Source organism: Sebastes fasciatus, chromosome 7 (assembly GCF_043250625.1).
Source record: "Sebastes fasciatus isolate fSebFas1 chromosome 7, fSebFas1.pri, whole genome shotgun sequence".
Lineage (NCBI taxonomy): Eukaryota > Metazoa > Chordata > Actinopteri > Perciformes > Sebastidae > Sebastes > Sebastes fasciatus.
Genome location: NC_133801.1, coordinates 28,469,189 through 28,496,918, shown reverse-complemented (window position 1 = coordinate 28,496,918; position 27,730 = coordinate 28,469,189). Strand labels below are relative to the sequence as shown.

At 40.0% G+C, this 27,730-nt stretch overlaps 3 protein-coding genes across 26 annotated transcripts in view; 2 read left to right on the top strand and 1 right to left on the bottom strand.

Moving 5' to 3' along the window:
* The window catches only part of LOC141770516 (uncharacterized), a 458,180-nt gene that overhangs the window by 315,982 nt on the left and 114,468 nt on the right, over positions 1–27,730 (top strand). The gene's annotated exons all lie outside the window — the stretch shown is intronic.
* On the top strand, positions 829–2,814 carry LOC141770821 (cobalamin binding intrinsic factor-like). Its single transcript, XM_074640667.1, has 4 exons — positions 829–980; positions 1,092–1,233; positions 2,368–2,504; positions 2,605–2,814. Exons 1-4 carry the CDS (start codon positions 914–916, stop codon positions 2,664–2,666), a joined length of 408 nt encoding a protein of 135 aa, XP_074496768.1. The 5' UTR covers positions 829–913; the 3' UTR covers positions 2,667–2,814.
* Positions 3,676–27,730, bottom strand: part of LOC141770518 (transcobalamin-1-like) — a 33,078-nt gene continuing 9,023 nt past the window's right edge. The window contains exons 1-5 of one of the 6 annotated variants that reach the window (XM_074640123.1): positions 7,700–7,834; positions 6,098–6,199; positions 5,800–5,944; positions 4,628–4,761; positions 3,676–4,520 (exon numbers count right to left, since the gene is read on the bottom strand). In XM_074640123.1, the coding sequence (XP_074496224.1) occupies positions 4,459–4,520; positions 4,628–4,761; positions 5,800–5,944; positions 6,098–6,158 (402 nt within the window). In that variant the 5' untranslated portion in view covers positions 6,159–6,199; positions 7,700–7,834 and the 3' untranslated portion in view covers positions 3,676–4,458. The other 5 variants (XM_074640122.1, XM_074640118.1, XM_074640116.1 and 2 more) reach the window with 5 other exon arrangements.

The following is a 27,730-nucleotide window of genomic DNA, read 5'->3' as shown; positions in this document are numbered from 1 at the left end:
CAGCGCCATGGAGTTATCAATACACAGCAAAGTTAGGCTACTGATGTTTCAGAGCCATGGTTTGGGCCATAGATTGTAACTTGCATAAACCTCAGTCAGATGAAGGCTCAATGACTCAAGTGGACTAGACTAATATATTCAACTAAACAACCCCTCTGTCCCTGCAGAGAGGGGGGATGGAATTTTGGTAATTTTGCTAACGAGGGGTTTTCATCCCTCCCCAAATCTTCTACTGCCTACACCTAACATTTCAAGAATCCATGCAGTTATACTTTTATTTTATTACTTTAATTTTACAGGCAGGGAAATAATATCAGCAGATATTATGATGCTAAAATATGCTAAGCTAATGCACTACGTAGTTATGTTTAAATGTTGTGTTCCAAAACTAAGAATAAAATATGTTGTGTTGCATCACCTAAAGTTTGATTCAGTTTACATTAAATAAAAAGTACCTGATTAAGGTTGGGGAACAGTTGTGGTCATGTTTAAAATGAATTCAAGCTCTATATGGGTCTTATCTGATATTCACTGCTCTTTTAGCTCTGGTTTTCATCCGCCTCCTCCAGTGAATAGTATTTTTCACCACCATTTTAAATCTATGCCATTTCATGGTGGCATGCTAGAGCTTTAAGCAATCTTAACAAAACATCAATCTAGGGAGGTGATGGAAGAACATCTTGACATATGATGAAGCATATTTGAAGGTCATTGTTCATCGTACAGTTTACCAAATGCTGCAGTGCAAATATTATTTCATACCCTCAAGGTGACATTTGAATCGGCTTTATGGAAAACATTATCAGCTTTTTCAAACAAAGATCAACAAAGCTCACGGTGCTCCAGTATGTAAACAGCGATGACTGGAATAAAACACTGACTGTGGCAGTACAGTGAGCCTAAAGTCTCAGCCATGATGATGGTGCCTGTTCTGCTCTCTGTGGTCCTGCTGCTGCTGCTTCCCGGGACTCTGACTCAAAGTAAGCTTCAGAATAATTCGTAAAACTTTATTTTTCAAATGATTTTCTTTATTACTGGATATTTTTTAAAAAATATATTTTTTCCTGTTTTTTTTGTCATGTATCATTCAGCAAGTGAGCCAGTTCCCATTGATGTGGTGGTGGAGAACAGCGTATTAGGCACCAGCCCTGTGACCTTCAGCACACATGTGGTTTACAGAGGGATCCTGCTGGGTGCAATGAAGAGACTCATGGACTCCAATGCAAACTTTAAGTAAGATCATAACATCAGTCGTCACTTGAGAGCCACTGTCCGCAACTTGAAACAAATTTCTATTGATGTGGACCTATATTTGCAAAATCACCTTACAAGTGGATAAACTCGCTGCTTATAAGACTTGGAAATGTAGTGATTCAAAGCCATCTCACAAAAAGCGTTACTTTACAGTGGAGTCCCTCTTTCTCAAGATCATATGTGCTCAGAACAAATCCTTGCATGCAACCCAAGCAGTGTCTTTGAAATACATTTGCAAATTAATTTCTTTGCATTATTTGTGACATTAGTAAAACAGCTAAGTTAAACTGTAACGAAACACTGAGCTCGGTATAAATAACTGTTCCTATTCTGTCACATCTTTAAAGTTTTGAACTACATCACTGATCGACAGAGGGAACACAAGAGCTTATATCCACATCATCATCATCATCATCATCATCGATGGGTGTCAAGGGGCAACAAACTTTCAAACTTCGACCAGAGAGGGCAGTGAAACACTGCGTTTCAGGCTCAATTTGTTTACTCGTTGAAGGAGCAATAGCTCCATCTCATTTCCCGATTTTTTGCCTGCTTGTCTCCTCGAACCTCGACCCTCGATCCACCGGCTTGTGACCCGGAAATCGATCTCAGCGCTCCATCTTGGAGGATGTCCCAATTCCTAAAATGCATCTCGAGGAGAAAGCAGGCTTGTCGGAGGAGCCATAATCGAAAATCTGCTTAATCTCGAACATAACATCACTCACGGAATAACTCACGATAACTTATTATATAACAATTGACGTGTGGAAATATTGTGGTGCACAATGTAGAACCAAATAACACCATTAACAATAACACACATAAAATGACACCGCTTTCCAACACATATACCATATGTAAGTGCAATCATATCAGTACTCAGCCAGTCATTTGAATATCGATCATGGTTGTCTTCATTTCAAAATAAGAGTGCACTGTTGTTCAAGATAATTCCATCCAAGATTAACAAATCAATCTTCTGTCTGGTTTCCACTTAGCTAGATGAGTAAATTTGAAGAACGGGGTCCTGATGACTTTCCCTCGTAGTGACAGCAGCTGTTGCCCACATTCAAAGTAACTGGATGTCAATTGTTCTTCTGTTTGGTCCTGCAGGTTCACCTACACAGAGGATCCAAACTATGGCCCGTACCTGGAGAGTGTGAACGGAGTGGCTGGAAATGACAAAGACCACACATTCTGGTTGCTGCAGGTCAAGACTCCAGATGGCAAAATCATAACACCTGATGTTGGTAAGTCCACTATGCAAATGTCTGTCTGTCAATCAGTCTTTCTTGTTGTAATCTTGCTTTAAATCAGATTATAATACACTATATGGCTCTTTTTGTGCAGGTATTGGATGTTACATTCCCAATGCAAAGGAGCAAATCATCCTGAAATTTACAACCTGGTGAAGATTCATCAGCCGCCGTACATCAGCATGAGATCAGAGCCAGTGTTGGACTTGACTGTATGACGAAGTATTTGTGAACAATCACACAAAATGCATCTGTGTTGAATGCTGAGTTATAATCTCATCTGAATAAAATATCCCTCCATGTATTATTGTGTTTTGAATATATGATATCCGATGTGTTTTATCGGTCTAAGTGATCTAACAGAAGGCAAATCAACTTTTTAAAAGTCACTTTTTTAATGCTGCGAGCACTGCAAATGAAATTCCATTCAAATGTCAAATTAAATCAAATCTATCTGCATGGCCGGATAGCGCTAGTGTTAAGAGAACAACATATGTTTGTTTTTGGTATTTTGGGTGAACTGACCCTTCTACCCTTTAAAAAGGCTGAGTGGGCTCAACATAGTCCATAGTGAGACAAAGAGAATGACATGTTTTCTGAAGGCCTTAAAGGACCCTACCAGTGGTTTGTTATTTAAGCCAATATCGAATGAACAATAATGTATTACATGGTGCATGATAAGTATAAGAGTGCAAAGTGTTTGGCGATTAGACTCCATCATGACGTAGTATATCAAAGGGGGTAGTGATGCGGTGGTGAGATTAGGTATATTCCCCCCGTAAAAAGTAGTGTAGAATGTAGTGTTTTCTAAACTACACAAATACATTACCTTACTGCAGTTGTGGATTTCAAAGCAGTATTAGAAATAAGCCATGGAAGAAATGTTTCATAATTAAACAGTTATAGTTATGCTGGCATAACCCCATGATGTGCGAACGAGGACGTATTAAACCAGTGCAATGAGTGATGCCATAATTAGAACATTTACAATGAGTTAGGTCAGTGGGAAAGTGCAAAAGAGAGGTCAAATGGTACCAGTGCAAAGACTGGGATCACATTATACGAGTGCAAAGAGTGGGATCACAATAGACCAGTGCAATGAGTGAGGTCATGATAGGGATTCATGTTTAATATGAGTGGACAGTGAAAATCATTTTATTTCACTTTAGTTTGATTATTTATTTATTTCGAACATGTAACAAATCCTTAAGTAAAAAACAAAACAAGAATAGCAAATGAAATGAGCAGTGAACATACAGCAAACTGTCAATAAACAAATAATCAACATGAATAAATATTACATGTCCGAAAAGGAGTAGGGAGAAGTACAGCCTACACATGGTCCTACCCCTTCTCTATAACCAGAACAATTAACAGTAGGGTTAATTAAGTACGTAAGTTACGTGACAAATACATCAACGCTGACTTCTGGTTTCTCACGGGACATGAACACAGGTCTCCTGGGCGAAAGTCCAGTATTTTTTGACCAACCCATCCACACCGACCTCCTCCCGATGCGGCGTTCGCCACTCTATATATTTACCATTTCACGATTATGTAAATTACACACAAAATGATTGTTTGGGATATACACAAATTACAGTGCATTACTTTTGTAGGTATATTGCTATGAACAGTGGATGAGACCAGCCTGTAGTACTATGTGTTATTTGTTTGTGTCATTTGAACACTAAGAACACATGATTGTCCAACAGTGACTGAAAGGTGTAGTATCTAAACAGATGCAGTAATAGCAACTGATTAGCCTTGTTTGGACAAAATGTATGATCATTTCATGTTCAACCTGGAAAACTCTTTTGTTTACCAGAAAATATAGTGAAAACAACACAGATTTGATTCTGCAGAGGAGATTTTGATTTTCAAAACTAAACAGTTGAATGTGATTCTGGCTTTGATCCCATCTTGATTTCCAGTGGCTGCTGATCTTTTAGCACGTGTTATAGTTCAGGATGATTGTGTCATTTGCATTCGGAATGTAACATCCAATACCTGCAAACAAAAATAAGATAAAAATTATAAATTGATTTACAGTAAGAACAAGGTACAGTAGATGTTGACTGTAAAAAGACAGAAAGGTGCTCTCTTGGTTGACTCACCAACATCAGGTCTGATGGTTCCATTTGATTTTTTTACCAGCAGCTCCCAGTAGGCACAGTTGTCCTGACTTCCAGCCAAACCGTTCACACTCTCCAGGAACGGGCCATAGTTTGGATTCTCTGTGTAGGTAAACCTGCAAGGATAACAAGAGATAAATTTGTGTCATTCAGACATGGGTGACTTTACATTAATGTTTCTTGCAGCTTTACTTAGACATGACAGTAAATTTATGGAAAACGCATGGGTGGGAGCAGAGAACAGCGCTGAGTTCAAAATGTTATGGTAGCAAGGCAACCCTGTCTCCTCAAAATGATGTTCCCATACAACTAAACTGCATTCTCAATTACATTTCATTAATGAAATTAAATTAACATTTGTCTTCGATGTATCACAAAAAGTCCGCAAATGGCCGCAGCAAGTGACCTATCAAAACGAGCGACGTGCAGAGCAGGTGACGTAGTATATTGAGCGACCGTTAATGAAAGTATACAAACACATGTAACAAACACAAGGCTTTCATCCATGAGACTGCTGTTCTTGTCCAGTCCATTACGTTTCACTTTAACTTTGCATTCAGCTGTTGATTTGTATCCTGTCATATTTGTCATATTTGCACTGTAAAAATAAGGTAATTTTAAGCCCAACCATGTTCCAGCCTAACTCAGCGGTATTGTTGCCTAATCCTAAGCAAGTTCACAACATTAAGCACGTGTTGACTGCCACCGAAAAGTGACACAGAGTAGTCAGATAAAGCGTCAGTATGTGACGAGTTGGGATGAGAACGTGCTGCAGTTGCAGTTTTTATTTCTGCACAAACTGCTACTTCCACTACATTCACTTCACATTCTAAAGCTAAACTAATTCACAACACGTTCACTCACAACATCACACACATCGCCGCCGACTCTCTCACTCTCTTGCTTCACCACTCACTTCCCACGTACACACACACACTCTACAAACTGGCTCTTCTATTCTCCATATTATGCTACTCTTACAACAGCTCTAGAGAGGGTCATTCACGTTTTCTCGTCGGCCACCACAGTTCTTCTACATTCATCGCACACGGGAGAAGTTTCAATCTGCAACCTCACCGCTAGATGCCGCCAGATGTTACACACCGTGCCTTTAAATTGATGATTCATGCTAACAGTTGATGTGATGATCTTACTTAAAGCCTGTGTTTGAGTCTCGCAGTCTCCTCATTCCACCCAGTAGGATTCCTCTGAAAACCACATAAGTGTTGTAGTTCCCAGTGGAAGAGTTTGTTAAAGAGTTTGTCACCAGGATATTAATGGGTCTATTCTCAAATTGACCTGAAAAAAAGGTCAAAGTTTGTACAGAATTAATAACAAAATAATGAGGATAAATAATATTCTAGAACTGCAGTAATAAAGCTGAGGATGTTTTTGCATTCAGTAATAATAAAAACATTTGAAATACATATCTGAAGCTGTTCTGAAGCTTACCTTTAGCTGGAACCACAGGAAGTAGCAGCAGCAGGGCTACAGAGAGAAGAGTAGGAGTCATCCTTCTGACTGCTGAACACCAAACTGGACCTCAACAGTTAGCTACAGAGACAGAGAAATTATAATAATATCATCCTTAAAAATGCTAACATTTTTCACAAAATCAGTAAAATGTTTATTAGCTTTGTGATGTTCTTAGCTTTGCAGTTATTATGAAATTGTACGTTTTTTTTTTGTTTTTTTTTAAATAACCATTTTCATTCATCTGTCAGTACAGAACTCTAATCCTTCAGCTGGAAACTGTCTCCTGCCTTTGAGACTTTCATCTCTATTAAAAATGAAAGCAAAAGGTGTGGATTGTAACTAAAGATCAGAGGCAACTACTGGTAACTCATAAGCCTACAGTATCACCTTATGTCAAACAATCAAATGTCTTGAAGGTGTGTTGTGTAGGATTTGGTGGCATCTAACCGCGAGGAGTGCAACCAACTAAAACTTCTCCTATGTGCCAAGTGTGTAGGAGCACCACAGTGGCCAGCGCAAAAACATGAAAACGCAAAAATGAGAATGGCCCTATCTAGAGCCAGTGTCTGGTTTGTCTGTGGGCTACTGCAGAAACCTGCCGTAAAGCTTAAATGCTTCTTGCTGTTCCTTTAAAGAAAGTCAAATCAAATGACCTTGGTTACAAGATCTTTTTCTAACCTCTTTCACCTCCTCATAATTTGTAACAGACCTGTAAGGGTGCAGGAGTTCTGATGGGAAATCCTTCCTCTTCGAGTAGGTCCTTGTCGTGTTGGAAGGACTCCTGGCCAATAACTTTTATAGCTCTCGTCCGCAGATCTTATCACACCGAAATAACCAATCATCATACATCAAGCTGATATTCAGCTGAGTCATATTACAAAAGTCTTTTCACAGTCACAGGACAATCATGAACAATGGATATATTAAGTAACACAGTAACCTCATTCATAAAGAGAAGAAACGCCTCTCTTTAACTAGGACTACCAATATTAATCCAGGTTTTATTCATATGAAACTCAGGATGTCCCCAGAGGTGGTGGTAGTGATGGGGGAAAGGAATGGAAAAGACAATTTCTGGGCAACATTTCAGTCATATTACATTCCAAAGTCTTTTCACAGCTACAGGACAATATGTGGCATCATGAACAATGGATATATTAAGTAACAGTAAACCAGCAACCTCATTCATCAAGAGAATAAACTTCCCTCTTCAACAAGGACTCTTGCTCATTGAAGACAAGGTGATTTGAGTGTGTGCAAGTTTGCTACTGTGAGTTGTTTTTTGGTCAGTTAATAATACCAATATTAATACAGGTTTTATTCATATGAAACTCAGGATGTCCCCAGCAGTGGCCTATTTGTGGTGGCAGTGATGGGGGAAAGGAATGGAAAAGATCATTTCTGGGCAACATTTCAGTAAGCAGAGCTGAACCAAAGAACCACCTCTAATTATAATACTGATGCAGGTATAAGGTCAAAGAACAGAAAGCAGATGAAGCCTAGGGCTCGTCCACTAGCTGACCTTGTTTACAAGATCTTTTTCTAACCTATTTCACCTCTTCATAATCTGTAACATACCTGTAAGGGTGCAGGAGTTCTGATGGGAAATCCTTCCTCTTCGAGTGGCTCCTTGTCGTGTTGGAAGGACTCATGGCCAATAACTTTTATAGCTCTCCTCCGCACATCCCATCACACCGAAACAACCAATCATCATACATCAAGCTGATATTTAGCTGAGTCATATTACATTACAAAGTCTTTTCGCAGTCACAGGACAATCATGAACAATGGATATATTAAGTAACACAGTAACCTCATTCATCAAGAGAAGAAACGCCTCTCTTTATCTAGGACTACCAATATTAGTCCAGGTTTTATTCATATGAAACTCAGGATGTCCCCAGAAGTGGCCTGTATGTGCTGGTAGTGATGGGGGAAAGGAATGGAAAAGACAACTTCTGCGCAACATTTCAGTAAGCAGAGCTGAACCAAAGAACCACCGCTAATTATAATACTGATGCAGGAATAAGGTCAAAGAAGAGAAAGCAGATGAAGCCTATAGGGCTCTTCCACTAGCTGCATAGCCTACTAGCCGTACTACATTATAAACTAGTGAACCTACAGTAGTCAAACTGAACATAATTGGTTTATAACCTCTTAACAATACAAACTAAATAGGTCAAACATGTCATCATTGAGGAAGTGTCTGAAGTCTAAAAATGTCAAATTTGTTTACTTACTGGTTTATCTACTGGAGTGGGTCGAGCTCGTAGGGCCAACGCAGTAGCCCCTGATGATGCTGCATGTCCACTCAGAAAACACCAACAAAATTATTGTATAATTAAGTACTTATATCCTTCACTTAAGTTACAATACCACAATGCATAAACACTCTTTAGCAAATCGTGTAGTATTTTTACTCCACTCCCCAGAGCTCCAAAATGGAGTTCCTCTAAACAATACAAACAAATAGGTCAAATATTTCATCATGGAGGAAGTGGCTGAAGTATAAGATTACACTTGTTTGAAAGTAAACTTACTGGTTTATCCACTGGAGTCAGAAAGTACATAGACAGTGACACATTCTGTTGTGCTGGCTCTGTATGAAACAATGTCGGTCGTGGTAAAGTGGAGCCTTTCAACATCAGATTAACAGTGAAGAAATGAGAGCCGTTTTCATATTATTTTAGGTGAAGTTTACTGATTTATTGGCCCCCGCCCCGTGGTGGCAACAGAAGCTGTACAGACATTGACATAATATGGCTATCATCTTAGCAAACAGTTTCCTTTTGACACATTTGGAATCTTGTTTCTGACAACCTGATGATGTAGTCCAATGAGTCCAATAGTTGTTCTCCTTTTTGCTGTGTTTTGGTCTTGTGTAAGAGTTCAGCAGCAGATCCACACATCACATCATACTGAAACCAAGCACACTGCTTTAACAGAATGAACCATTACATCATAAAGTCAAAAACAGGACTCTATGTGCTACTACATTTTCATTCATTTTAGGTAACTTACAAAACAGGTTATTTGATAACCTCTATCTGTGTTCTAGTGTTGAGCCAGATGTATTTTGTATCAGAGGAGAGGCTACAGGTTGTATCTGTACCTCGGAGTTATGATTGATTCTAAACTTAATTTTAAGGCTCAGGTGAAAAGGGTCTGTTACCAGGTCAAACTCAGTGTTTCTAATTTCAGGTTCACTAGAGACCACATGTCAACAGGGGCAGCTATGATGTCGACGTATTCTAAGGTAATTTCTCACATCACTTTTTGTTTAACAACCTGGTCACAAGCTAGTACCACTACTCTTAAACCACTACAGTCTCTGTATAAACAAACACTCAAAATACTTGAAGAAGTCGGTACAATCTCATCATCTCTTCTGCTCAGACAGTTTGTCACCATATGAATAATTTCATGTAGTTTTCCAAGACGGGATTGCATTATCCCTCTAAGAAAAGGTACTTTCAGGCAGTCTGTATTGTGTTAAAGCTGCACTAGAGTGGAACTCTATTCCAACAACTATTAGAGAACTAGCTACATCAGGGCCGTCTCCAGCCTTTTGGTGTTCATAGGTATATAGCTATGAAAGGTACATGAGACCAGCCTGTAGTACTATGTGTGATTTGTTTGTGTCATTTGAACACTAAGAACACATGATTGTCCAACAGTGACTGAAAGGTGTAGCATCTAAACAGATGTATTGTAATAGCAACTGATTAGCCTTGTTTGGACACAATTCTTGATCATTTCATGTTCAACCTGGAAAACTCTTATGTTTATCAGAAAATATAGTGAAAACAACACAGATTTGATTCTGCAAAGGACATTTTTATTTTTGTTTCTTAATTGACGAAATCACACAAACCGTGTTCAAATAGTATGAGGAAGTATCTGCTTACCAAGCAGGAAATATGAGGTAAAGGTGCATTCCCATTGGTTAATCATCCAATCAAGATTAAGTAATGTTAAAACATAATCATACAGTTGAATGTGATTCTGGCTTTGATCCCATGTTGATTGCCAGTGGCTGCTGATCCTTTAGTACTTGTTATAGTTCAGGATGATTGTGTCATTTGCATTTGGAATGTAACATCCAATACCTGCAAACAAAAACAAGATAAAAGATGATTGATAGATTGATTTACAGAAAGAACAAGATACAGTAGATGTTGACTGTAAAAAGACAGAAAGGTGCTTTCTTGGTTGACTCACCAACATCAGGTCTGATGGTTCCGTTTGATGTTTTTACCAGCAGCTCCCAGTAGGTACGTGTTTTCTGATTTCCAGCCAAACCGTTCACACTCTCCAGGAACGGGCCATAGTCTGCATTCTCTGTGTAGTTAAACCTGCAAGGACAACAAGGTGGATTTTTGTCATTCAGACATGGGTGGCTTTTACATTAATGTTTCTTGCAGCTTCCCTTAGACATGACAGTTAATTTATGGACAAAGCACAGGTGGGAGCAGAGAACAGCGCTGAGTTAAAAATGTTCTGGTAGCAAGGCAACCCTGTGATCTAAAAATGATGTTCCCATACAACTACACTGCATTCTCAATTACATTTGATTAATTACATTAAATTTATGTTTGTCTTTGATGTATCACAAGAAGTCTGCGGATGGCCGCAGCAAGTGATGTAGCAAAACGAGCGACTTGCAGAGCAGGTGATGTAGTATATTGAGCGACTACAAAGACATATAAAAAACACAAGGCTTTCATCCATGAGACTGCTGTTCTTGTCCAGTGCGTTACGTTTAACTTTCACTTTGCAGTCAGCTGTTCATTCGTGTCCTGTCATATTTGTCATATTTGCACTGTAAAAATATAGTAATTTTAAACCCAACCATGTTGTTTTTTCCTAAAACTAACTCAGTGGTATTGTTGTATATACTAAGCAAGTTCACAACATTAAGCACGTGTTGACTGCCACCGAAAAGTGACGCCGAGGGGTCAGAAAGTTTGGGATGAGAACGTGCTGCAGCTGCAGCATTTATTTCTGCACAAACTGCTACTTCCGCTACATTCACTTCCCATTCTCAAAGCGAAACTAATTCACAACACTTACACTCACAACATCCCACACATCGCCGCCACTCCCTCACTCTTGCTTCACCACTCACTTCCCGCGTACACAAACACACACTCTACACACTGGCTCTGCTATTCTCCAAATGATCTATGCTACTCTTACAACAGCTCTAGAGCGGACCATTTATGCTTTCTCGTCGGCCACCACAGTTCTTCTACACGCTTGAAACACGGGAGAAGTTTCAATCTGCAACCTCACCGCTAGAAGCCGCCAGATGTTACACACTGTACCTTTAAATTGATGATTCATGCTAAAAGTTGATGTGATGATCTTACTTAAAGCCTGTCATTGAGTCCTGCAGTCTCCTCATTCCACCCAGTAGGATTCCTCTGTAAACCACGTAAGTGTGGTAGATCACAGTGGAAGAGTTTGTTAAAGAGTTTTTCACCAGGATATTAATGGGTCTTTTCTCAAATTGACCTGAAAGAAAAGAGTCAAAGTTTGTACAGAATTAATAACAAAATAAGGGGGATAAACAATATTCTAGAACTGCAGTAATAAAACTGAGGATATTTTTGCATTCAGTAATAATAAAAACATTTGAAATAAATTCTGAAGCTGTTCTGAAGCTTACCTTTAGCTGGAACCACAGGAAGTAGCAGCAGCAGGGCTACAGAGAGGAGAGTAGGAGTCATCCTTCTGACTGCTGGACACCAAACTGAACCTCAACAGTTAGCTACAGAGACAGAGAAATTATAATAAAATCATCCTTTAAAATGCTAAGATTTTTCCCAAAATCAGTAAAATGTCACCTTTGCTTTGCCGTTATTATGAAATTGTAAGGTTTTTAAAAAAAAACAAAACATTTTCTGTCAGTACAGGACTTTAATCCTTCAGCTGGAAACTGTCTCCTGTCTTTGAGACTGTCATCTCTTAATACAAAAATGAAAGTAAAAGCTGTGTATTGTAACTAAAGATCAGAGGCAACTACAGGTGACTCATAAGCCTACAGTACCACCTTATGTCAAACAATCAAATGTCTTGAAGGTGCAGTGTGTAGGATTTGGCGGCATCTAACCGCAAGGTTGCAGAGTGCAACCAACTAAAACTTCTCCTATGTGCCCAGTGTAGGAGCACCACTGTGGCTAGCGCAAAAACATGAAAACGCAAAAATGAGAATGGCCCTATCTAGAGCCAGTGTCTGGTTTGTCTGTGGGCTACAGCACAAAACCTGGCGGCCAGCTTAAATGCTTCTTGCTGTTCCTTTAAAGAAAGTCAAAACAAATCAGCCAATGGCATTTGAAATAACCTTGGTTACAAGATCATTTTCTAACCTCTTTCACCTCTTCATAATCTGTAACAGACCTGTAAGGGTGCAGGAGATCTGATGGGAAATCCTTCCTCTTCGAGTAGGTCCTGGTCATGTTGGAAGGACCCATGGTCAATAACTTTTATAGTTCTCCTCCGCAGATCTTATCACACCGGAACAACCAATCACATGAGGCTGATATTCAGATGAGTCATATTACATTCCAGTCTTTTCACAGTCACAAGACAATATGTAGCATCATGAACAATGTATATATTAAATAACAGTAAACCAGCAACCTCATTCATCAAGAGAATAAACTTAACTCTTCAACAAAGACTCTTGCTTTATTAGATTCAATTGGTTTCTCGCAGAATGTGCATAAACCCACTCACCGTTTTAACCACACCCTTGACCTTGTTATGTCATATGGCGTTGAAATTGAACATTTAATTGTTTTTCCAGAGAACTCTCTTTTATCAGACCATTATTTAATCACTTTTGAATTCTTATTACTAGACTATACACCATCAGACAAAAGTTTGTACACTAGATGTCTATCCGATAGTGTTGTAGCTAAATTTAAGGAAGTGATTTTAGCCCCACCCAAATTGATCATCTTGAAGTTTCACTTCCCTTGAGTCACAAGGCTACCGGTCCCGAGTTCAACTTCCTACAGGTTACCACACACAATAAGAATCACTTGTTAATTCTGTAGATTCGTAAAACACCATAAAAAATCATTTGTTACATATAAAACTATCTACCCCCTGTTTTAATCATGTTTCCCCAAATATCAATGCCCTCTTTGCGTCGTTTGTTTTAACCTACACAAGGTCTTTTCCTTAGAATGATTAGTTTCCTTATTTCACATTTCCAAAATCTGATTCTTGTTTACAGCACACATACACACATCTGTTGATCACAACCTACTTGATTTTCATGTATTTTTCCTTACTTAATCAAAAACAAATCTTAACACTTTCTTGCTAACCTTAGTCATTGTTAAATCGATTAGTGGTTACATACTCTGTGTCACAAGGGTCCATATTTGTGGTTTACTGACGTTGGAACGGCCTCCCTCTAGCGGCTTGCCGAGGGTAAGGCCAAGGCCGAACCTGCCCTCAGGTACGTCCTCTGTTGTTCTCCCATCTGGCTCTACGCCGCCCGTTATCCCCCCCTCGGCCCTGCGGATGCCCGTTCCAGCAGGACCAAGCAGGAGGAGGGAGCGCAGGTATGGGTCGAGGGACCTCATAATTACTTGACAACGTGTACTGACAAGAACTAGAAAAAGAGATCATATTACTCTTGTATTAGCTTCTCTGCACTGGCTCCCTGTAAAATCAAGAATAGAATTTAAAATCGTCCTCCTCACCTACAAAGCGCTAAATGGTCAGGCCCCATCATATCTTAAAGAGCTCATAGTACCCTATTACCCCACTAGAGCACTGCGCTCCCAGAATGCAGGGTTACTTGAGGTTCCTAGAGTCTCCAAAAGTAGAATGGGAGCCAGAGCCTTCAGCTATCAAGCTCCTCTTCTGTGGAACCAGCTCCCAGTTTCAGTCCGGGAGGCAGACACCCTCTCCACATTTAAGAGTAGGCTAAAGACTTTCCTCTTTGATAATGCTTATAGTTAGGGCTGTCTTTGACCAGCCCCTAGTTAAGCTGCTATAGGCCTAGACTGCCGGGGGACTTCCAATGACACACTGAGCTCCTTTCTCCTTCTGTATATATTCATGTCCCATTCATTGTTACTAACTTCATTCCTTCCCGGGAGTCCTTGTGCCTCCTTGTCTCGCAGGTAACCATGGAGCGGGGTTACACCTAGAGCGAGGTTATACCTGGAGCAGGGGTACACTTGGAGCGGGGTTTCACCTGGGTCTGGATGTCACCTGGATTGTGGCTGCATCTGCTACCGCGTACGCTGCCTGCTTGACACCAACTGCTACCATCATTATTTAATTCCGTCTGTACGAGGGACTACCAAGGCTAACGAGGGACTACCAAGGCTTAGTGACAAAGTGGCAGCCTGGAGAATGAGACTTCTCGGTCACTGCCAAAGACATCAAGAACTCCCAGCAAGCATGCTGGTGCTGCGGGAACCAACGCACGGGGATCGATCACAGGGACGTCCCACACCAACATATATGGACTTACTGAGGAGAGATGCTGGACAGTGCTGGCGAGCAAGCCAGATGTATGGTGGACTGAGATAGCTGGAAGCTCCACTTGAAAACCCGTCGGAGGATGACCCAATGATATCAATTCCGATAGCTGTATTATCACTCTTTTACATCCACTACTATTGGTTTTGTATTATTAGTCCTACTTGTATTAATTATTACAGCTGCTGTGCTATTGTTGTGGTTGCTTCTCTCTCTCTCTCTCTCTCTCTCTCTCTCTCTCTCTCTCTCTCTCTCTATCTATCTATCTATCTATCTCTCTCTCCCTCCATCCATCCATCCATCCATCCATCCATCCATCCATCCATCCATCCATCCATCCATCCATCCATCCATCCATCCCACTAACCGGGGAGTTTTTCCTGGCCACAGTTCGCTTGGTGGATCCTGTTGGGTCTCTAAACTATGGTGTACGGTCTAAGACCTGCTCTATATACAAAGTGTCTTGAGATAACTTCTGTTGTGATTTGACGCTATACAAAAATAAATTTAGATGAATTGAATAGCTTGTTGAAGACACAGTGATATGAGTGTGTGCAAGTTTGTTATTGTGAAATGTTTCATGGTCAGTTAATAATACCAATATTAATCCAGGTTTTATTCATATTAAACTCAGGATGTCCCCAGCAGTGGCCTGTATGTGGTGGCAGTGATGGGGGAAAGGAATGGAAAAGACAACTTCTGGGCAACATTTTAGTAAGCAGAGCTGAACCAAAGAACCACCTCTAATTATAATACTGATGCAGGTATAAGGTCAAAGAAGAGAAAGCAGATGAAGCCTAGGGCTCTTCCACTAGCTGCATAGCCTACTAGCCATACTACAATACTAGTAAACCTACAGTAGTCAAACTGATCATAATTGGTTTATAACTTCTTAACAATACAACTAAATAGGTCAAATATTTCATCATGGAAGAACTGGCTGAAGTATAAACAAAACTTTTTTGAATGTAAAGTTACTGGTTTATCCACTGGAGTCAGAAAGTGCATGGACAGTGATTCTATTGTGCTGGCTCTGTATGAAACAATGTTGGTGGTGGTAAAGTGGACCATTTCAACATCAGATTAACAGTGAAGAAATGAGAGCCCTTTTCATATTATTTTAGGGGACATAAACTGATTTACCGGCCCCCGCCCCGTGGTGGCAGCAGAACAAGCTGTAGAGACATTAACATCATATTTTCACATTATAAAGTTAATATGGCTAATGTGTTAGCAAACAGTTGTCTTTTTACTAGGGCTGTTAAAGTTAACGTGTTAATGCAAAATCGTTTTAACCCCCTAAACTTAATTTTAAGGCTCAGGTGAAAAAGGTCTGTAACCAGGTAAAATTCAGTGTTTCTAATTTCAGGTTCACTAGAGACTACATGTCAACAGGGGCAGCTATGATGTCCATGTATTCTAAGGTCATTTCTCACATCACTTTCTGTTTAACAACCTGGTCACAAGCTAGTACCACTACTCTTAAACCACTACGGTCTCTGTATAAACAAACACTCAAAATACTTGAAGAAATCGGTACAATCTCATCATCTCTTCTGCTCAGACAGTTTGACACCATAAGAATAACTTCATATAGGTTTACAAGACGGGATGCATTATCCCTCTCAGAAAAAGTACTGTTAGGCAGTCTGTATTCTGTTAAAGCTGCACTAGAGTGGAACTCTATCCCAACAACTATTAGAGAACTAGCTACATCAGAGCCGGCTCCAACCTTTTGGTGTTCATAGGTATATAGCTATGAAAAGTGCATGAGAGCAGCCTGTTGTACTATGTGTGATTTGTTTGTGTCATTTGAACACTAAGAACACATGATTGTCCAACAGTGACTGAAAGGTGTAGCATCTAAACAGATGTATTGTAATAGCAACTGATTAGCCTTGTTTTGACACAATTCTTGATCATTTCATGTTCAACCTGGAAAACTCTTTTGTTTACCAAAAAATTTAGTGAAAACAACACAGATTTGATTCTGCAAAGGACATTTTTATTTTTGTTTCTTAATTAAAAAAAAATTACACTAAACATGTTCAAATAGTATGTTCATCTTCATGAGGAAGTATCTGGTTACCAAGCAGGATATATGAGGTAAAGGTACATTGCCATGGGATAATCATCCAATCAAGATTAAGCAATGTTAAAACATAATCATACAGTTGAATGTGATTCTGGCTTTGATCCCATGTTGATTGCCAGTGGTTGCTGATCCTTTAGTACGTGTTATAGTTCAGGATGATTGTGTCATTTGCATTCGGAATGTAACATCCAATACCTGCAAACAAAAACAAGATAAAAGATTATAAATTGATTTACAGTAAGAACAAGATACAGTAGATGTTGAATTTAAAAAGACAGAAAGGTGCTCTCTTGGTTGACTCACCAACATCAGGTCTGATATTTCCGTCTGCTTTTTTTACCAGCAGCTCCCAATAGGTACGTGTTTCCTGACTTCCAGCCAAATCACCCACACTCTCCAGGAACGGGCCATAGTCTGCATGCTCTGTGTAGTTAAACCTGCAAGGACAACAAGAGATATTTGCAATGTAAAAATAAAGTAATTTTAAGCCCAACCATGTTGTTTTTTCCTAAACCTAACTCAGTGGTATTGTTGCCTAATCCTAAGCAAGTTCCCAACATTAAACACGTGTTGACTGCCACCCAAAAGTGCTGCATCTGCAGCATTTATTTCTGCACAAACTGCTACTTCCACTACATTCACTTCACATTCTCAAAGCTAAACTAATTCACAACACTTTCACTCACAACATCCCACACATCGCCGCCGCTCTCTCTCTTGCTTCACCACTCACTTCCCAGGTACACACACACACTTTACACACTGGCTCTGCTATTCTCCAAATGATCTATGCTACTCTTACAACAGATCTAGAGAGGGCCAGTCACGTTTTCCCGTCGGCCACTATAGTTCTTCTACACGCTTGAAACACCGGAGAAGTTTCAATCTGCAACCTCACCGCTAGAAGCCGCCAGATGTTACACACTGTACCTTTAAATTATTGATTCATGCTAACAGTTGATGTGATGATCTTACTTAAAGCCTGTGTTTGAGTCTCGCAGTCTCCTCATTCCACCCAGTAGGATTCCTCTGAAAACCACGAAAGTGTTGTAGATCTGAGTGGGAGAGTTTGTTACAGAGTTTGTCACCAGGATAGTAATGGGTCTATTCTCAAATTGACCTGAAAAAAAAAGAGTCAAAGTTAGTACAGAATTAATAACAAAATAATGAGGATAAACAATATTTTAGAACTAATAATAATAATAAAACTGAGGATGTTTTTTGCATTCAGTAATAATAAAAACATTTGAAATAAATTTACTTTACTTTAGTTTGACTTTATTGTCCACCTTAGTAGAAATGCTGAAGCTATTCTGAAGCTTACCTTTAACTGGAACCACAGTAAGTAGCAGCAGCAGGGCTACAGAGAGAAGAGTAGGAGTCATCCTTCTGACTGCTGAACACCAAACTGGACCTCAAAAGTTAGCTACAGAGAAAGAGAAATTATAATAATAACATCCTTAAAAATTTTTTTCCCAAAAGCAGTAAATGTCACCTTAGCTTTGCCAGTTTTTTAAAAAAATAACCATTTTCTATCAGTACAGGACTCTAATCCTTCAGCTGGAATCTGTCTCCTGTCTTTGAGACTTTCATCTGTTACTACAAAAATAAAAGTAAAATGAAAATGTGTGGATTTTAACTCAGGCTGCATGTCCAAATATCAGAGGCAACTACAGGTAACTCATAAGCCTACAGTGCCACCTTATGTCAAACAATCAAATGTCTTGAAGGTGCAGTGTGTAGGATTTGGCGGCATCTAGCGGCGAGGTTGCAGATTGCAACCAACTGAAACGTCTCCCATGTGTAGGAGCACCACAGTGCAAAAACATGAAAACGCAAAAATGCGAATGGCCCTATCTAGAGCCAGTGTTTGGTTTGTCCGTGGGCTACTGCAGAAACCTGGCCCCAGCTTGTGAAAAGAACCCGCTCCGTATGTAGGTTAGAAGGACAACCTCTATGAACGGGTCGGATTGGCTGTCTGAGATGCAGCCAAGCAGGAACTCCACTACACTCCCCTGCTCGCGGAAGAGGACGGCTGACATTGAGTTTGTGAAAAGGTTTTGCAGGGAGTGCCGGCATGGAAAGTTTGTAAATAGATTTAATTACCTCCTTCAATGCCAATGGCGTTGGTTTATTTGATTGTCTGTTTGTCTGTTAGCAGGATTACTCCAAAAGTTTGTGATGGATTTGAATTACATTTTTTGGAGGGATGTGGTGTAGCAAAATGAACAATCCATTAGATTTTGGTCGTGATCCGGATTCAGGAATTTTTTTAAGGATTCCGATCAGCCTGAGCATTAAGACCACAGGGTATAACACATGCGCAGTGTAATTGATTACACGTTGGTGACGCGTGGCCCCGCCTCCTTCCTTCTGAGAGCAGAGAGATACGTGAGTGGATGTGTGGTGAGACTCCGAGGAAAAGTTAGGAAAAGTGCTACACAAATAAAGTTTATTTATTTATTATAATGAAGAAAAGAGGGATTCTGTAGCATAGAAATACTGTAGAAGGTGTTCAGCTGATTAAGCACGATGCCTTATGTTGTAGATATTTGCAAATTAATGTTTGAACAGACATGTCAGAAATATGGCCTCAGTTACTATTTCATTTCTGGGTTTGTATTTGTTTTGTATTAGGTATATAATATAACACTATATTTAAGGTCATGTCTAACAGTAATGTGATTTAACCAATATAAGTATATATCTGTTGCACTGTATACCTGTAAGGTATGTAGCAACCTGTTGAAATATATAGATTGTACTAATTATTGTCATTTGTCTCTGTTCCAGAACCACACACACTCATTTGTCTATTTTCAATAAATAACACAGCTGACATTGGGCAAAGGCGTTGTACACGCTGGACAGATTACAGACTATCACAGGGCTGACACATAGAGACAGACAATCATTCATGCTCACATTCACTCTTAATTTGGAGTCAACAATTAATCTAAGGTGTATGTCTTTGGACCTGCGACTCCATTTCAACAGATATAAACGGCTCATTCTAAGATAAAGAAAACACAACAATTCTTATTATACACCTCTTATACACTAAAGAAAACATAATTATTCATATTATATTTAATTTCTACCAATAGATCCCCCCTAAAAGCTTCTTGCTGTTCTTTTAAAGAAAGTCAAATCAAATCAGCCAATGGCATTTGAAATGACCTTGTTTACAAGATCTTTTTCTAACCTATTTCACCTCTTCATAATCTGTAACATACCTGTAAGGGTGCAGGAGTTCTGATGGGAAATCCTTCCTCTTCGAGTGGCTCCTTGTCGTGTTGGAAGGACTCCTGGCCAATAACTTTTATAGCTCTCCTCCGCACATCCCATCACACCGAAACAACCAATCATCATACATCAAGCTGATATTTAGCTGAGTCATATTACATTACAAAGTCTTTTCGCAGTCACAGGACAATCATGAACAATGGATATATTAAGTAACACAGTAACCTCATTCATCAAGAGAAGAAACGCCTCTCTTTAACTAGGACTGCCAATATTAGTCCAGGTTTTATTCATATGAAACTCAGGATGTCCCCAGCAGTGGCCTATATGTGGTGGTAGTGATGGGGGAAAGGAATGGAAAAGACAGTTTCTGGGCAACATTTCAGTAAGCAGAGCTGACCCAAAGAACCACTGCTAATTATAATACTGATGCAGGTATAAGGTCAACCTACAGTTGTCAAACTGAACATAATTGGTTTATAACCTCTGAACAATACAAACAAATAGGTCAAACATTTAATTATGGAGGGAGTGGCTGAAGTATACAAATAACAAACTTGTTTACTTACTGGTTTATCCACTGGAGTCCGAGAGAGACGGACAGTGACGCATTCTGTTGTGCTGGCTCTGTATGAAACAATGTCGGTGGTGGTAAAGTGGAGACTTTCAACATCAGACTAACAGTGAAGAAATGAGAGCCCTTTTCATATTATTTTAGGGGACATAACTGATTTATTGGCCCCCGCCCCACCTGTTGTTGCTTGTTGGGCTTGAGTTTGCCATGTTAATTTGAGCCTATTTTGAATGCTAAATGCTGAGGGTTTCTGGACAAGATTTGTCATTGTTTTGTGTTGTTAATTGATTTCCAATAATTAGTATATGCATACATGTGCATAAAGCAGCATATCTGTCCATTCCCATGTTGATAAGAGTATTAAATGCTTGACAAATCTCTCTTTAAGGTACATTTTGAACAGATAAAAAATGTGCTATTAATTTGCGATTAATTGTGATTAAATATTTGAATCAATTGACAGCCCCACTTTTTACACATTTGGAATCTTGTTTCTGACAACCTGATGAATGTAGTCCAATGAGTCAAATAGTTAATCTCTTTTTTGCTCTGTTTTGGTCTTGTGTAAGAGTTCAGCAGCAGTTGAGATTGTTAAGATTTGAATATAAACTGGGAAAAAAAAGTTTGGAAACTTGTGTTTGGTGGATTATTTCTCTGTTGTTACAATGCTAATTGTCATTGTATTTTAAATCGTTGGAAAGCCTGTTTATTTACCTTCGCAATGATGTCCAACTTGTAAGGATCATGTATTTGTGGGATGAGCAGCACAGCTGATTATGTGGGGAGCGCCCAAGAAAAATTTGCCAAAATGCTCTGTCAATGGTAAACAGTGTATTCTCATAAGGCTACCAGGAAGCCTGCAATGACTGCCCTTCACCGTCAGGCCCGTTTGCGCTGGTGTCAACAACACAGACAATGGAACCTGAGCATGTGGGGGAATGTCATGTTCAATGATGAGTCCAGGTTATGTCTGCGAAAGTTGGATGGCAGGGTCAAAGTATGGAGACGACGCGGAGAACGCTATGCTGATTGAACAGCTTTTGGTGGGGGCAGTGTCATGGTCTGGGGCGGCATCTCCCTCACTGGCAAAACAAGGCTTGTCATCATTGGAGGCTATCTCAATGCAATGAGATATCGGGATGAGATTCTGCAGCCAGTGGCGATCCCATATCTCCACAATCTGGGACCTAACTTCATCCTCCAAGATGACAACGCTCGCCCCCACAGAGCCAGGGTTATCACAGACTACCTCCACAATGTGGGAGTAGAGAGAATGGAACGGCCTGCCAAGAGTATAGACCTCAACCCAATTCAACACTTGTGGGATCAGCTTGGGCGTGCTGTACGTGTTAGAGTGACCAACACAACCACGTTTGCTGGCCTGCAATGAATCCTGGTTGAGGAATGGAACGCCATCCCACAGCAACATGTGACCAGGTTGGTGACCAGCATGAGGAGCAGGTGCCAGGCTGTTGTGGCTGCGTATGGATCTTCCACCCACTACTGAGGCTCCCGACGGTGTATTAAATGAATAAAGGGTAAAATTGCCAATATGTCTTGTTTGTTCCTTGTTACTGATAGAGAGTTCAATCATCCAATCCACCAAACAATTCACAACAAGAGTCAATACCAACAGGAGAATACACTGTTTACCATTGACGGAGCATTTTGGCAAATTTTTCTTGGGCGCTACCCACATAATCAGCTGTGCTGCTCATCCCACAAATGCATGATCCTTACAAGTTGGACATCACTGTAAAGGTAAATAAACAGGCTTTCCAACGATGTAAAATACAATGCCAATTAGCATTGTAACAACAGAGAAATAATCCACCAAACAAAAGTTTCCAAACTTTTTTTTCCCAGTTTAGTTTCCCTCCTCTCGGGGTAGCTCCTGGTCAGAAACTTTTATAGTTGTCATCCACACATGACATCATAGCGAACCCAATCAGCATACTGTTTAAACAGAATAAACCATTACATCATAAAGTCATAAACATGACTATATGTACTAATAAATGAGGTAATCATGTACAATGATGTACAAAGAACAATGGAGACATTGAACAAGTTACATATGAATCACCAGTGATGCATTATAATAAGCGGAAATAGCTTTAGGACACTTATCAAACAGGTTATTTAAACACCTCTGTCTCTCTGTTCAACAAGGTGGCCTTGAGAGCTCAGTGTGATGTCAGTCAGTTGTCAGTTGGCACCTGACCATAGTAACCATTTATTTGCAAGGTTAGAATCGACAGGAAAAAAACAGTACACTGCTTCACACACAAGTACATTGAAGAGCAACTCTGTTGTGTTAGCTCCGCTTACCGTCTCTGGCAGACCAACCACTGCTGGGTGATCGAACTGTGCACCGCTTGTGAGTTGAGTTTGTAATACTGCAATGCAAGGCCTTTCATCAGTGGGTCATAGGCTAATTCACCATTGTGTTACCTCTTTCGGCGATAGATAGTGACTAAGACATATATTTAAATACAAATCTTCAAGATAATTTCTTTAAAGAGACTGTGTAACTTCTTACACGTAAAAATCGGTGTCCCATGCACGCTCGCCTGTGGCCCCGCTGTTCAGACAAGACTCCAACACAAACTACACGGAAGCACCAAAACCGCAAAGTTATATGAATCCCGTATTGCATAACAGTGTTGGCCGAGGTCGAAAGACGGGAGACCGTAGCTTTGGTGTCCAGGGCCGGAGTCTCTGCTGTACTCTGCTCCTCTACCTGCTGCCTGCCTGCCTGCCTTCACTCAGCTTGCTCCACCTCACGTGCATGCGCGCACACTACACACTGCAGAAGAGTTAGTAGCTCTGAGAATATCTAGTGAATGTACAGTGGACGTTTGTGCAGAAATAAATGCTGCAGCTCCTCCAGACCAACAGAGGTTTCCCGTGTCTTGTGAAGTGACGGGGCTCCACAGCGAGAAACGTTATCGTCTCCGACCAAATCTCCGGTGTCTCCTCTGTTCCCTCCGACCGCGGTCAGGAGGCTGAAGCAGGAAAAGCCAACGCTAGGATCAGCAGTGATTCATGGAGAGACCTTCGTCTGGTCAGTTAACATTACTGCCAAGCAGGTGAAATATAGAGTGATATTGTGGTTTTAGCTGACGTGTGTTGCCTCACTGTTTTGAGCGATGCTCGTTCATGTCTATGTAGAGCGAGCACAAGCGCGAGCCCGACGCTGACTTTAGTTGACTTAACGGCCACAGGTGTTGCTGTTAACAAGCATTTCTGATTCTTACAAACAGTCCCTTTAAGTTGCAGTGGGTCGAGCTCTTGGGGCAAACGCAGTAGCCCCTGAGGATGCTGCATGTCCACTCAGAAAACTCCAACAAAATTAGTGGAAGTACTTATATCCTTCACTAAAGTTACAATACCACAATGCATAAACACTCTTTAGCATATCATGTAGTTTTTTTTCTCCACTCCGCAGAGTTCCTCTGAACAAAACAAACAAATAGGTCAAATATTTCATCATGGAGGAAGTGGCTGAAGTATAAGATTACACTTGTTTGAAAGTAAACTTACTGGTTTATCCACTGGAGTCAGAAAGTACATGGACAGTGACGCATTCTGTTGTGCTGGCTCTGTATGAAACATGTCGGTGGTGGTAAAGTGGAGACTTTCAACATCAGATTAACAGTGAAGAAATGAGAGCCGTTTTCATATTATTTTAGGTGAAGTTAACTGATTTATTGGCCCCCGCCCCGTGGTGGCAGCAGAACAAGCTGTACAGACATTGACATAATATGGCTAACATCTTAGCAAACAGTTGCCTTTTGACACGTTGGGAATCTTGTTTCTGACAACCTGATGAATGTAGTCCAATGAGTTCAATAGTTGTTCTCCTTTTTGCTCTGTTTTGGTCTTGTGTAAGAGTGGGGGGAGGAGTCCTGGTCAGAAACTTTGATAGTTCTCATCCACACATCACATCATACTGAAACCAATCAGCACACTGTTTGAACAGAATGAACCATTACATCATAAAGTCAAAAAAGGACTCTATGTGCTAATACATTTTCATTCATTTTAGGACACATACCAAACAGGTTATTCGATAACCTCTATCTGTTTTAAACAAGGACAACATGTTCTAGTGTTGCGCCAGATGTTTTTGTATCAGAGGAGAGGCTACAGGTTGTATCTGCACCTCAGAGTTATGATTGATTCTAAACTTAATTTTAAGGCTCAGGGGAAAAAGGTCTGTAACCAGGTAAAATTCAGTGTTTCTAATTTCAGGTTCACTAGAGACTACATGTCAACAGAAGCAGCTATGATGTCGACGTATTCTAGGGTCATTTCTCACATCACTTACTGTTTAACAACCTAGTCACATAGTACCACTACTCTTAAACCACTACAGTCTCTGTATAAACAAACACTCAAAATACTTGAAGAAATTGGTACATTCTCATTATTTCCCAATATTAAAAAAAAATACAAATTATTGAGTTCGGAAAACATGATTAAACATGTAAATGCTTGTCTTATGTACAAGATTTTACACAGTTTGACTTCTCGATGACTTCTTGATTTCCAGTGGCTGCTGATCCTTTAGTACGTGTTATAGTTCAGGATGATTCTGTCATTTGCATTCGGAATGTAACATCCAATACCTGCAAACAAAACCAACCAGAAAGATTATAAATTGATTTACAGTAAGAACAAAATACAGTAGATGTTGACTGTAAAAAGACAGAAAGGTGCTCTCTTGGTTTATTCACCAACATCAAGTGGGATGGTTTCGTTAGATTTTTTTAGCAGCAGCTGCCAGTAGGTGTTTTCGCTCCCATTTCCAGCCAAACCGTTCACACTCTTCAGGAACGGGCCATAGTCTGCATTCTCTGTGTAGGTAAAACTGCAAGGACAACAAGAGATGGATTTTTGTCATTCAGACATGGGTAATTTTAAAATTAATGTTTCTTGCAGCTTCACTTAGACATGACAGTAAATTTATGGACAAAGCACGGGTGGAAGCAGGGAACAGCGGTGAGTTAAACATGTTCTGGTAGCAAGGCAACCCTGTCTCCTAAAAATTATGTTCCCATACAACTAAACTGCATTCACAATTACATTTGGAATATTTCATACATTAATGAAAGTATACAAACACATGTAACAAACACAAGGCTTCATCCTCGAGACTGCTGTTTTTGTCCCGTGCGTTCCATTTCACTTTCACTTTGCAGTCAGCTGTTCATTTGTGTCCTGTCATATTTGTCATATTTGCACTGTAAAAATAAAGTAATTTTAAGCCCAACCATGTTCTTTTTTCCTAAACCTAATTCAGTGGTATTGTTGCTATATCCTAAGCAAGTTCACACCATTAAGCACGTGTTGACTGCCACCGAAAAGTGACGCCGAGGGTTCAGACAGTTTTGGATGAGAACGTGCTGCAGCTGCAGCATTTATTTCTGCACAAACTGCTACTTCCACTACATTCACTTCACATTCTCAAAGCTAAACTAATTCACAACACGTTCACTCACAACATCACACACAATCGCTGCCTCTCTCTCTCTCTTGCTTCACCACTCACTTCCCACCTACACAAACACACACTCTACACACTGGCTCTGCTATTCTCCAAATGATCTATGCTACTCTTACAACAGCTCTAGAGAGGCCCATCCGCGTTTTCTCGTCGGCCACCACAGTTCTTCTACACGCTTGAAACACGGGAGAAGTTTCAATCTGCAACCTCACTGCTAGATGCCGCCAGATGTTACACACTGTACCTTTAAATTGATGATTCATGCTAATAGTCGATGTGATGATCTTACTTAAAGCCTGTGTTTGAGTCTCGCAGTCTCCTCATTCCACCCAGTAAGATTCCTCCGTCAGCCCCGGAAGTGTTGTAGGTCTCCATGGGAATGTCTGTTACAGAGTCTGTCACCAGGATAGTAAAGGGAGTTTCACCTGAAAAAAAAAGAGTCAAAGTTTGTACAGAATTATTAACAAAATAATGAGGAAAAACAATATTCTAGAACTGCAGTAATAAAACTGAGGATGTTTTTGCATTCAGTAATAATAAAAAACATTTGAAATAAATTCTGAAGCTGTTCTGAAGCTTACCTATAGCTGGAACCGCAGCAGCAGGGCTACAGAGAGGAGAGTAGGAGTCATCCTTCTGACTGCTGGACACCAAACTGAACCTCAACAGTTAGCTACAGAGACAGAGAAATTATAATAATATCATCCTTAAAAATACTAAGATTTTTCACAAAAGCAGTAAAATGTCTTTTTTTTAACCATTTTCATTCATCTGTCAATACTCATCAAACTGACATCAATTCTATATTCTAGATCCAATATCAAAAACTTAAACCAATTTCAGTTGTCTTGAATGTTTCCATTGATTTCCAGTGCAGCTGATAGTACACATGCTTTATTATTTTAAACTTATTCTCTTCAAATCAACTATAAAATTGATATTCTGACGCACATGCATCCTTGGTATTCGTTCAACGGTTCTCTCAAACTGCCACACTGTGGCAGCACGGAGCTGCATGACAGGGCTGGCTTTGTGCTCCCTGTTCTCACAGTTAAAGGGAAAATCAATATAAAATCGAACTCATATAATATTATAACATTTCTATATTTTGCCACCTCTGTTGCATTGAAGCCAGCATGCAAAATACCACAGGCTGTGAAAAAGCCTTGATTCAGCACAGTATGGGACGCTGCTGCCTCACCACTGACTCATAATCAAAAGAATGAAAGGGAAAGTTGCAATCAGCCCAACAAACCCAGATCACCTCCAGTCATGTCCTAACATAACCTCAGCACTGGTAACCTGCATCTTTTCCCTGAGACCTGCTGTTTGAGGCCTAAACCAAATTTGATATATATATTTTTTTTTATGGAATTGTGTCAAAGAAAGACAATGTATTCATTTTACCCACATCCTTTTGGAGCTGGAATTTCAATCAAATAAAAAATAGGACTTTCCTCTACCACAGTGTCAGTGGGTAACAACCAATTCCATGTGTGTGTAAATCCACACAGTGCCCTCTACTGTTGTGTGGTAGTAAATTCCTGTTTATTTCAAATTTGACTGGCTACAATACCTTCATGTTATCAGCACTTGCATTCCTTGATTATCACAAGAATTAAAGGGTCCCCTCACAACATTTCTATGTGCTTTTATGAAAGAAAAACTGCA